This window comes from Lupinus angustifolius, chromosome LG10 (assembly GCF_001865875.1).
Source record: "Lupinus angustifolius cultivar Tanjil chromosome LG10, LupAngTanjil_v1.0, whole genome shotgun sequence".
Classification (NCBI taxonomy): Eukaryota; Viridiplantae; Streptophyta; class Magnoliopsida; order Fabales; family Fabaceae; genus Lupinus; species Lupinus angustifolius.
In genome coordinates this window covers 455930-468294 of record NC_032018.1, presented here as the reverse complement: position 1 = coordinate 468294, position 12365 = coordinate 455930, and the positions used below count along the sequence as shown (strand labels likewise).

General features: G+C 35.2%; 3 protein-coding genes across 7 annotated transcripts; 1 reads left to right on the top strand and 2 right to left on the bottom strand.

Moving 5' to 3' along the window:
- Positions 3019–4306, top strand: LOC109358371 (zinc finger CCCH domain-containing protein 20-like). Its single transcript, XM_019602553.1, has one exon. It carries the CDS (start codon positions 3176–3178, stop codon positions 4274–4276), a length of 1101 nt encoding a protein of 366 aa, XP_019458098.1. The 5' UTR covers positions 3019–3175; the 3' UTR covers positions 4277–4306.
- On the bottom strand, positions 6540–9454 carry LOC109358372 (vacuolar protein sorting-associated protein 32 homolog 2-like). 5 transcript variants are annotated; one of them, XR_002108957.1, is made up of 9 exons: positions 9300–9415; positions 9035–9197; positions 8044–8143; positions 7860–7945; positions 7679–7770; positions 7422–7536; positions 7112–7310; positions 6767–6821; positions 6540–6729 (listed from the first exon to the last, which is right to left on the bottom strand). XR_002108957.1 is itself a non-coding variant. In XM_019602557.1 (9 exons), exons 2-7 carry the CDS (start codon positions 9110–9112, stop codon positions 7116–7118), a joined length of 666 nt encoding a protein of 221 aa, XP_019458102.1. In that variant the 5' UTR covers positions 9113–9197; positions 9300–9415; the 3' UTR covers positions 6540–6729; positions 6767–6811; positions 7112–7115. The 5 variants fall into 5 exon arrangements, 4 of the variants coding, with proteins under 4 accessions (XP_019458102.1, XP_019458101.1, XP_019458100.1 ...); XM_019602557.1 differs by having other exon boundaries at positions 6767–6811; XM_019602556.1 differs by having other exon boundaries at positions 6561–6811.
- LOC109358373 (60S ribosomal protein L31-like) lies at positions 10362–12266 on the bottom strand. The gene is made up of 3 exons (XM_019602558.1): positions 12152–12266; positions 11940–12048; positions 10362–10793 (listed from the first exon to the last, which is right to left on the bottom strand). The coding sequence occupies exons 2-3, from the start codon at positions 12017–12019 to the stop codon at positions 10514–10516; spliced, it is 360 nt and encodes a 119-aa protein (XP_019458103.1). The 5' UTR covers positions 12020–12048; positions 12152–12266; the 3' UTR covers positions 10362–10513.

Below are 12365 nucleotides of genomic sequence, written 5' to 3'. Positions count from 1 at the left end.
TTCATGTCTTTGTTTAGTGTCTGTTGGCAATGATTAATATTTTCGCCATTTCTTTTTGGATTTTGTATATGTTAGTGGCGATGTAGTTTCCGCCTTTGTTGATTTAGTTTGTATGAACTAAAGATGACTTAACCATTTATATGAATTGTGTTATTCAGGAAATTGTGAATCAGGTTAAGTTATCATTCGATAACGATAAGTTGATTTTCCGCATTTGAGTTACTTAAAGTGATGTCCCGGAAAAGGAAGGTTTTAAAAGGAAACAATTTTATACATCCCCATTTCAAAAAAAAAATTTACCCATTTTTCCGCAATGTTTTTTAGAAGTATTTTTCGGGGCGTTACATATAATCTCATTGACATTTGTGTAATCTTGGAGTATTGTCTAAGGTTTTGGTTCACCGATTTAAGACGTGGTGTCTCATTTGTGACTCTTCACTCTTCCCATGCCCATGTAACAATGGAACTCCCCGGTGGTTGGAGGCTCCCTGGTCGCAGTCTGGTCCAACAAGTGGTATCAGAGCCGATGGTTTGGCTGGGACATGGTGGACTCAAGGGGGAGCGGACCGGAAAGTATGTGGTATCCACACTTGAGGGAGAGATTGTTGGGTTTATAAAAGTGTGAAGTCCTACATTGGATATGCGGGGAGGAGTGAAAGAGTTTATCAGAAGGAAAGACTCATGGAACTAATGTCTTAAGGTTTTGGTTCAAGACGTGGTGTCTCACTTGTGACTCTTTACTCTTCTCATGCCCATGTAACAATGGGACTCCCCGGTGGTTGGAAGCTTCCCGGTCGCAGTCTGGTCCAACAGATTTGGTGCAAAAATATAATATCGATATGAGACAACTTTGAGTCCTTAGTGTTAAATATTAAAACTCCAAATTTATTTATTTCGTAGAGTGAGTTGTGAACTTGTGTCATTTATTTATATTTTACGGTTGTTAAGTGATACTTTTGGATTGATATATGTTTTGTAATTTAGCCTTTGAATTTGTTAAAAACTTAAAGGTGTCTGTTTATGTGAATTTTGAGTAAATTATGAATATGAATTATAAATTTGACTATCTACTAATTTGAAATTTTTGTTATAGGTTTATATATATAAATATAAACAGCTATGTTCGGTTTAACCGGCATATAGTTTAATTACTGAATCACTAGTTGAATCACTGTACCACTATATCAGTACCCTGATGGATTTGATAACTAGTACGGTTTTATCCTCCAGCATTAACCCTATATTTCTTTTGGGTGTGACCCAATCATGATTCAACCTAAAGAGGAATAAATGCACATGAACATAGCGCAAAGGATAAAGATAGAACAGGTGGAAAGTTTCCCCCTGCATAAGTAGTATAATGTATTTTCTTTCACCAATCGACATGTGAAATTTATTTATGAAATAATGATAGTTAAGTATGCTGAGATTATAATGTAAAAAGATTAAACTTAATTTTTTTAAGGTAAAGATAATTTCCATTAAACATATATGAATAAAGGAAAGAAGACAAACCTAGAAAGACTTGGCTAAATTTGCAATAGATCTCCAAATACTTCCCAATTCAGATAAGTCTTTACTTCCCACTCACCTTAAAAACAATAACATAATTGAGTTCAATGGAACATTGTATGACTCATGGATTTTCTTCTGATTTCGGAATACTATACATAGAATTTTGAAATGAGATAATTGGAATAGTAATTTCATCATATTTTTGGACTAATGAATGAGGTCCAGGAAGAAAAGGGGTCTAATTTTTTTTTAATTATTACCACCATTCCTAAATTCAAGTCTTCAACATTACAGATTGATAATTTGGGATCACTTAATTTTTATTCCGCTCAATAACCTATAAAATATCAAAATTGATGCTAGTAACATGTTGAGTGATAATATATTATTGAAGTCTATGATAGATGTAACCTAAAAGACTAGCTAGTACAATGGTGACTATATTTTTTTTTAATCCAAATAAATAATTGTAAAGTTTTTTTTCGTTTAAAAATACAAAACTTTTTAAAATACTTTTGACATAAATAACATTTCTGATTTGCTTTAATCACTCCAAAAATTACCGTCATAGCATACCCTTCTTTTCAAGAGTTGACATGTGTGTTGATGTTTTAACTTTTAAGAGTATGACATAAATAATTTAAAGGAAAGAAAGGATCAAGTCTAATTGCTTAAAGAAAAACGTAACAAAAATTATAAGAGAATCATCAGGTCACGCGTTACTTTCTACTCTTCAAATGGTTAAAAGTTAAAACAAAATTCAATAACCATAACTCCTATGACTAGAAAACAAAACTTTGGCATTAAATGGTTTTATTTCACACTCAAGTTGAACTATTCTTTTCCCTCCACACCGTGGGCTAAGTTTATTTTACCCAATTTCAGAATATTGTGAAATCAAAGCAAGTGGATAGAAACTATCTCCGGCTCATGGTTATCTTTATTCTTTAGGATTATTGTATACTATTCAACTAAATAAGTCTCTTATTCTAACCTAAAGTCACAGTTATATGGAAGATTCATTTATAAACTAAAGACAAAATTCTCCGAACATCTACTTTTCCATCTTCAAAATTAGGAATCTCAATCCATCCATTGTAGAGATTATAGTATATTTATTTGACACCTTGTTTAATTAACGTGTTGAAGTATCACACTCTATCCATTTCCAAAGAGGGAAAAGACAATGGGCGTCGTAGAAATAAAAAGCCATGGTATGACTATTGTGGGGAGAAAGACTTATCTACAAAAACTATGTAAAGACTACCCATAAAATTATGACAATATATTAATATTTTAATTAATTTTTTAATCTTAAATAATAATATCAAAAATCATAAAATGTATGCATCTCCAAACGTGACGTGTTACATGCATCTCCATACGAGTTAATATGATACAGCTCGCAATATTTTTCTCTAATAGTCATAGTCCACGTGGTAAACCAGGAAGCAGTCCTTCACATAAGCACCATGACCGACAAATACCACATTCCTTTAACAGCAGAGTTCATTGATTTTTTAACCTAACCATAGTCAACTCCAACCATACCACGAATTTAACCATGGTTAAGTAGTATGTATAAAAAACCTAACCATGCTGAAGTTTCTGTAAACATCCACAATTCCATTAACACAGAAAAAAAACAAGGTTGAAGAAAATGATGCTAGGGGAGCACCATCGATCAAATCCAACCATCCACGTACCCCCATGGCAAGATCCAACGGAGGATATGTACTCTCCTTACTTATATAACGGCGTTACTGACGGCAATGCCAACGCCGGTGATTACTCTCCCTATTACATGCAGGAAGCGTTGACGGCGCTGCAGCGTTACCTTCCTTCGAATGAAGAAGATGGTGACTCGGAATCTGAGATTCTGGGTCGTGAATCAGACGCGCCAGTGGACGCGTACTCTTGTGACCAGTTTCGCATTTACGAGTTCAAGATACGTAAGTGCTCACGTGGTAGGTCACATGACTGGACTGAATGTCCGTACGCTCATCCCGGAGAGAAGGCTCGCCGGAGAGATCCCCGTAAGTTTCACTATTCCGGCACGGCGTGCCCTGATTTTCGTAAAGGAAATTGCAAGAAAGGTGACGCGTGTGAGTACGCACATGGAGTTTTCGAGTGCTGGCTTCACCCCGCGCGTTACCGCACGCAGCCATGCAAGGACGGTACAAGTTGCCGGAGGAGGGTTTGCTTCTTCGCTCACACGCCGGAACAGTTAAGAATCGTTCCTAATCACAGCCCTAGAAGCGTTGATTCATATGATGGATCTCCTGTGATAAACGGGACGATGGCGTTTTTGTCGTCTCCTGTTTCTATCTCGCCGCCGGTGAGTTCTCCGGTGGAATCACCGCCTATGTCTCCGATGGAAAGAAGCTCGATCAGTGAAATGATGGCTTCTCTTCGTAACTTGCAACTGGGGAAGTTGAAATCTATGCCTTGTAATAGAACCGTTATTCCATTGGGATTGGGGTCACCAGGGTTCGGGTCACCAAGAGGTTCGGTGCTCCGACCCGGGTTCATTAGCCTCCCATCTACCCCGACCCAGGTTCCGGGTCGGGGCGGTGTTAGTCACTTTGATCTTTGGGATCAGAGTTGTGAGGAGGAGCCTGTGATGGAGAGAGTGGAATCTGGGAGAGGCATAAGAGCAAAAATGTTTGAGAAATTGAGCAAGGAGAACTCTCTTGATGGGTCGGGTCATGTTTCCGGTGGAGCCCCAGATGTTGAGTGGGTTTCAAAGCTAATAGATTGAGGGAACACATCTTTCCTTATGTGGCATGAGTTGTGATTTGTCAAAAAAAATATACTTTTATTAAAAATTTAATTATTAAATATTTTTCTGACAAATCACGGCTAATGTAACATGGCTCATTACAATGAACAACTAGTAATACATGGATGGGTATGTGATAATTTCTTGCGAGTGGACTATTTTTCTTTTGGGTTATTTTGTGACGCTTCTCCCTGATATCCTTTTATGTCAGTGTGTATATAGTATGTGAGGAAGTGGGGGAGAGGAATGATTTATTATATTATGGAAGTTGGTGTTGATGAAGATTCTGTGTTAATATTTTTATCATCAAAGTATGGGTGAAGAAGACTGAAGAATAGGATCTAAGTTTTTTAATTGGAAAGTGCATTTAGTTTGGAAGATGAAACTTTTGCATAGTTTGCATCTTATTATTATGGACTACTACTGTCATGTATGAACTAAGTCACCTTGTTTATGACTATTCCCACTTGCTAATCTCATATATGTACAAATCTCTATTATGTAGCATCAAGCTCCTATGCATACTTACATTTATGTAATGTATATCGTATTATCATCTTTCTTACCTTGTTTGTTATGTTTGTATCATGAATCTTGGTCCTCATCCTTAAACTAGGGTAATCCAAGTTGATAGGATAAATAATAATGACTTGTTTGGCGTTTCCTTAGAAACCTTGCAAAAGGGGTTGATGTCATTTTGAAATTTTGACCCCACTAATATTTTTGAGTTGATAGAGGTTTATTTTATCAGTTCGCTTAATCTCAGTCCATTGGGAATTAGAATAAGGATAATATGCAATGGGAAAGTGTATAGTTCTGAAGACATGTCTGAAAAGTAATATCCTATTTTGTTAGATTTACCTTTTTATACATGGATTTTTATCAGTCATATTATAGCGCTTAAGTATATTTTCCTCATAAAAACAAATCATTTTTTTAAACAAAAACCCTAAAAAAAACCCAAGATCAAAAAATAATCATGGAGAAAGCACTATTTATATAAAACATATTTTACGTTATACAAAATAGCTATTATCATCTACACACTGGTATTTGAAGCACTATATGGGTGTTCTCTTATTAGTCTAGGTCTTCCAGTAAAGAACACGACGTAACGTGTAAAATATGATCTTTTATCTTATTGGATAAGCATGCTAGTATTATGTCAGTGTATATTATCTTATTCTTATGAATTGCATATATATGTATTGATTTTAAAGTTGAACCAGTTTTGGGATATTTTCAAAGTTAAAGTGACACAAAGTTATTAAATTGTTTACTCCACTCATAGGGGATGGTAATTTGACTTGAATGTCAAATTCGGAATGTAAGCCGTTCACTTAAGTTATGGTGATAATAGTTGTGACAGAGAACAATGATGTATCTGTATCTCAAATACAAAATAGACAAAGATGTTTTTGGATTGTTGTCATTTGTAACGTTGTTTGTGTTGGCGAGTCTACTTAAAGGTAAGCATATATGTGACATGAACGGTGAATAATGATATTATTCTTGCATCTAAGTAAAAGTATGGGAACGCCTTAAAAAATTAAAGTGATTCATAAATGTTGTAACTAACAATTCACTGGGTGATTTAATAATAACATTAATATTATTAAGTTAATAAGCCACTCCACCAAAAAATGCAAAGTTACACTAAGTGTATGGGCATCGCTATCAAGAAGCTAGAGTTTTGACTTGGTTGTGTTGTGTGGGAACAGGTTTTGGGTTCCAAAACATGTTATATGTTAAGTGAATTATTATTAAACAACTGACAGGATCAATATTGATCTTGTGACAATTTAGAGATAAGATGGTGATGGAATTGACTACCAAACCACCATACCAAACACTCTTGGATGGACATGCATTTCTAACTTATTCACTGATTTAAAATAATATTAAACTTGGCCTTATCCCAAAGGCTAAATCCCATGAACAAGATTAAAAACCACTTTATTGTGCTATGGATTGGATAAATTGCCTCCATAATTCATAATTCATACCACTCTCTTTTGATTTACGGTGTAAATCATCATTGTTTTTAAAGAACATAAAGGGTTGTTTTTATTAGCCAAGAGGCTGCTTTTGCCAATATATATATTTAGACTACTGGCATGCATTAAGGTTAGTATAACAGTAACAATGTTTTGTGGTGCTCAAGGTCCAAAATAACTAACAATTATGCAACATCTACTCTTTATTTATTAAATAACTTATGTTTTAAGAAAGATAAATAAGCTAAGCTTGTATATGCACATGGTAAAATCAATTGAGCTGATAACATATGTTAAATTCAACCACACAAAATATAAGATAGGTAAATGCAACAATATTTTTTTTATATGAAGGGGACTTTATATTCATATTTTGTCACTTCTCACTTGTATACATCTCTGGTCTGTTCAACAATTTCACACAGATAGGTGGGGCCATGAGAGGAGCAGAACTCTCCACCTCATATTGGGGTTACAATTCTTTATGGAAGCCACTTGTCATCATGCACAATAATGCCTGCAAAATTCTGGCTTAATCAAAACCAGTAGACAAACTAATAAGAACAATAATTGACTAAAAAGTAAGACTCTTAAAGATTTTCGGACATGTGGTTTTACTCAGTTTGTTGCAAACTATGATGCACAAGTGCACTCAACTGTGCAAAAGTTGATATCCACCATTAAAATGACACATACACAAACCATTAACTGACATATTAGTTGCAAGTTGCAACATTAATTTCCACTATTCAACTAAAACAAACTGATACATAGAAAGATAATGTCAATCGATTTTATTACAACTTAGAAAAGGGACCTGCTCAGAGTGCCATCTCAGCCTGCAAAGCAGCCAATTCATCTTCCTCGGGAGTTGGCTTCTTCGTAGCAACTGGGCGAGTAGGCTGCCGTCCAGCTGGGACATACACTGGGGCTGCTGGAGCGGTTGTTGCCGGCTGAAGAAGCTGTTCTTCCAACTCAGCACCCTCCAGTTCTTCAAGTTCTGCTTCCAATTCATCCTGAAAAGGGCAAAGAAATTCAGGATGCTACATGGACATGCATTATTAGTGCTAAAAAACACTACACTATAATCAAAGATAGCACAAATAAAATAAATTCTATAAGATGACCTCATCGAAATCAGCAGCTGCACCAATTGGAGCTGATAATGCTTCCTGAATCTGTTTCATGTTCTCAGTCTGTTCATTGATCTCATCCATGGTTTTGTCAACATCATCAATATTCCTGGAAAAAATGTTGCCACTCAAAAATGTCATAACCAAATTTCATATATAGCATAAGCCGGAGCATGAAAGTGGGAATGTAAAAAATATTAGTCAAGGACTGAAATTATTAATATTTTATAAGTGTAAATGGCACTACATACGTTGCTTTTTGCATAGCCTTCATAGTAGCTGCTCCGGTTCTTAATGCATCTACTGTTTCAGTGGTGGCTTTAGCACCTTCTAACATTATCATCTGTAACACAAATTACCAGTATAAAATTAGTTAATAAAACTATATCATCACTGTCTTAACCGTTTCTATAAACAAAGTTGCATTTGCACCTGGTCATGAATACGCAACTGGAAATTGCCAAGCTGCTCTATTTGTTGTTCGTATAGTCTCTTCCTCTTCAAACATTGTATTGCCGCTGCATGAAACAAAAATTCAAATCCAATGTCACAATAGAAGGGAAAGGCAATCTGAGGATATACTTTAGAACAAGAACCCACGAAATATGCAACATACCCCTTTTGTTCTTCCCCCTAGTGTACTCTTTGGCCTTTTCAATTTCTGCGGAAGCCTTTTTAAGGAGTACTTTCTCCTTTTTCTCTAGCATTTCAAGTGTCTACATGAATCAAAGAACACAGCATTCAAATCGAGAAATTTTCTCTATCAAAGTGTAAATTACAGCTCAAAACAAGGTGGTTGGTGATAAACTTTGATCTATTGTTACGCGATGCAGCAGTATCTAAATATAAAGCTCAATATAAACCGTTAAAATATACACCAAAACAAAGAATTATATATGAAAAAAGATGACGAGTCCGCCACTGGGCCACTTAAGCTGAGACTTGGAAGAAGTGCAAGAACATTATGCTAATGATGGGGTAAATGAGAAAAAAAATTAGATGTCAGTTTAGCTACAAACAAAATTTTCCCATAAAAGCCCAATAGAACAAAACCGTTATAATACTGGTACATGTACAATAACAACCTGTCTTCTTTTCCCGTATATGGTAAAAGGATATTGCACTACCAGCGTACATTTTTTAAGCTCTAAAGAATAAACGACCATACATTATGTTGAGCTAGTTATCATGAAAGTTCAATATTTTTAATGATGAGGTTGTACATGATTAGATGATAGCACAAATAAATCAAACAAATTTATCCTAAACATGTAAAGGCAATTACAAGTAAGAACAAACTGCGATTTCATTGGAATATGGAGCAAATGATATTCAATATTCACATTATATTGTAACAGATGGTCCATAATTCATATTTGAAGTATACTGGAAATCAGAGTTGCAAGGATGAGAACACTGCTTATTCAGAATATAAAACAAAAAGCAGACAAGTTAACAATTAATAGCAAAAAGATAACTATGGTCTAAAGAGCACTATAAATAAAGCCTTGCTTTGAAGATAAACAATTGAATTGATCAAAATATGAATAATTTGGGAACTGGAAAAGGATAATGATCATAATTATAAAGGATCAAAGATGAATTACCTCGTTTAATTTGTCCAAAGTGGTTAAAGCATTCGTTTCCTGTTTAGGTTTACCAAACACGCGGCTAAACATAGACATGGTTGATTCTGAATTGCTGATACAAGTTAAATTAATTCGATTTGAAACTCCTACCGATACCCTTTAAATTCTTCAACCGATCTTCCTGAAACACAGAAAATTTGATCGAAACAGAAACCTTTTTAATCCTAAAACATCTGCAAAATTAAAATAATAATATAAGAAAGGTGAAGATGAATGAACGAACCCTGGTGAAAAATATGATTTTGGAAAGAGGGTGAGATAGTGAAAGATTAAAACTTGAGATCTGGGAAGATCAGTGGTGGATTTGTTCAATCTGGCAATTTTGTTTCAAAGCGAATAATGAAGGATCGTGTCCACTTCATCTCACGTGGCGCGCATTTCATGGGCTGGGCCCGTTTAGCCCATTACAAATACTTCTTTTTTTCACAACCATTTTTTTCTTCTTTTCAACCCATTTTTTCTCCATAAATACTTGTATATGGGCATCAAATACTTCCAATTCATAAATATAATATTAAGAGCATATTATCTCACTGAAAAAATTAATATTTTATTTATAAAACAGAGGCGTGCAAAGGTTTCCTCGGGCCAGATGAAGATTGACCCTCAAGTGCAAGGGCACAAGGGAGCTTGATTGTAAAACTCATCCATCGAACAGGGACGAAAGTTAGCCTTAGTGACCCGACTGTGTCGAGTGGAAAGACTATCGTGTGTGTATATATATATATATATATATTAGTGAAGATAAGAAATTATCTCATCATATCATACGAGATACTTTTTTCCCATAACATATTCATTTCGTGTTTTTATCTGTGTAGCATACTGGGTTCTATGTTAATTACGCTCTCTTTCCTCTGTTTACATTATTTTATATTGCAGATTAAAGGACATTGGGCTCCCTCCTGAGCCATATGAATGGTACCTTGATTTAAGGCGGTATGGAACTGTGAAACATGCTGGATTTGGTCTTGGCTTTGAACGGATGATTCTTTTTGCCACTGGCCTTGAAAATATTAGAGATGTGATTCCCTTCCCTCGTTATCCTGGTAGAGCAGATCTATGATCCTATACCATTAGCATTTGCTGATACAATTTGTTGCGGAAGTTGTTGAAGGTTTGAAGTTAGTTAAAAAAATAATAAGATAAAAGCTAACATTAAACACCTTAATCCACTCTTAAATCATATTTTCATCAGAATTCTTAAAAGTCAATTGTTAGCTTTTTTCATTACCCCACAAATAAAAGATACTACAACACTGGCACTTTTTCATCCAATCTTCCCAACACATGCTCAACAGAGAGCAAAATACTAAATTGATTTAATCATAGTCTCAACAAAATCTGAAGTAAGTTCACATTATAGAAAAGGCCAAACTCAATTGCCAAAAACCAAAAAACTACATATGTCTTCAGGTTTCAAACAAATGTGATAAATCAATCCTCGTCATCAATGACCTTGGTGCCCAACCCTTTGAGCTCATCCTTAGGGATTTCAACAACAGTGACAAGAGAGTAAAGCTCTTCCTTTGCATCTTCGTCATCATTTCTCTTGCGTGCAATGCGTACCCTGATCCTTCTTGGGACACTTCGGATCCCCTGGCTCCATACAAACTTGTTCAGCTTCACATCCACTCTCACATCATTTGTCCCCATGGCTTTCTGGGCAAATTTCCTGATCTCCTTTATGGCTTTTGGAGCTTTCTTCTTAAATGTGCTGTTTTACATCAATGCAAACAATAACCACTAAGATATTTAACAATGTAATTACATATAAACAAGATGGATAACAGATAATGACTTGGTTATCAATATGAAATAAACAAGAACCATGATTCAGTGCACTGATAGAACTCAACGAAACACACACTGGGCATGAAAAGAAGTTTGCACAGACAATACTTTTGGTCACCATATTTTTAGCTTGCCCATCCCTTCATGAAAAAATAATAAAATTCATACCCAACATATGCACATATTTTCAACTTGGTCATCACTATTTATTGTTGTTGTAACCATTCCGAGTCTACGTACAGGGACCAACTTGAAAATGAGTGGCATATGCATCGACCAAATACTTGCTTTTGTTGGTCCATATGGTAGTTAATTATTTTCAATTTGGCCGACATGCATTACAATCATTTTCAATTTAGACCCGATAAAGATATTACACTACCAAATAAACATGAGGACCAAACTGAAGATAAACGCCAGTGTAACAGACAGGATTTGAATTTTTTGCAAAAAAATAGACAATCTTAAAAACAAGCATTTATAGGAGCAAAAATTCTCAAGGTAGAAGTTATGGTGAAATTAATTATCACTATACAATATTAGGACAAGATACAATAAGGTGTGTATCAGCACGCCCAAGAGTCTGAGTGATGCACTGTGATCAACAGTTCAACACCTTCACTAGAAATCAAATACTACATGCCTCGAAGTTAACATATGATAACATTCGGAACAATTTTTTGGTACTACCAAGGGTATCTCTTTCGAAGTATGTGGTTGCTCCTCCCGACAAGTGTCACTCCTAGGAATTGAACCTTTGACCTTTTGATCATCCTAATGACCTAATGGGGCCTTACATTCAGATCAATTTGACATTATTATTATGATTATAAGTAAGAGTTAAGTTCCTAATCTCCAGTTTCATTATATAACCAGCAAAACTCTCAGATTGATGAAAACATAAATACAGATAGACTTAGCTATAACTAATAATACGCTAAAATTTAATTCTTTGCTAAATACCAAATAAAATTGAGCGCATAACCCATCAATTCACTACAAATAAATAATGAAAAAACAGGTTTAAGTTGAATCTGATAAATTAATAAAAAGGAATGGAATGAAATACCAGCCATGTAAACGCTTGTGGAGGTTGATGGTGTACTCTCTGGTAACAACCTCCTCCTTCCTTCCCTTGCTCTCCACCATTCTCAATCACACTCACAATTCCCTTACCTACACAATTATTCCCAATTACATTAGCTATAGAAAGATTAATATCAACCTAAATTGAAAGCACTATAAACTGAAAAGTTGAAAATAGGAGATAAAAAAGTGACCTTTGGATCGTGGAATGGTTACAAGTTTCGAGCTTTGAGGCGCTAAGGAAGAGAGAATGTCAAATATAGTTAACCTAAACCCTAATGGGCCTTCCCAGGTTCTCTCTTTATCAGGTTAACCCAAACAACAAACACAACATGGGCCTAATAGAGTGGAGATGAACCCATTTCCCGTGCGTTTTTTGAGGGATTTGAACCCGACCTCATTTTGGTGC

Bases quoted from the DNA above. Each gene is read 5' to 3' on its own strand.
- LOC109358372 (XM_019602555.1), bottom strand. From the start codon at position 9,112: ATGTCTATGTTTAGCCGCGTGTTTGGTAAACCTAAACAGGAAACGAAT. The intron at 8,144-9,034 runs GTAATTCATCTT...TGATTCATGTAG, and splicing joins CTTTGGACAAATTAAACGAG to ACACTTGAAATGCTAGAGAA. The intron at 7,311-7,421 runs GTCATCTTATAG...TGCCCTTTTCAG, and splicing joins CAGCTGCTGATTTCGATGAG to GATGAATTGGAAGCAGAACT.
- LOC109358371 (XM_019602553.1), top strand. From the start codon at position 3,176: ATGATGCTAGGGGAGCACCATCGATCAAATCCAACCATCCACGTACCC.
- LOC109358373 (XM_019602558.1), bottom strand. From the start codon at position 12,019: ATGGTGGAGAGCAAGGGAAGGAAGGAGGAGGTTGTTACCAGAGAGTAC. The intron at 10,794-11,939 runs GTATTTCATTCC...GATGTAAAACAG, and splicing joins CACAAGCGTTTACATGGCTG to CACATTTAAGAAGAAAGCTC.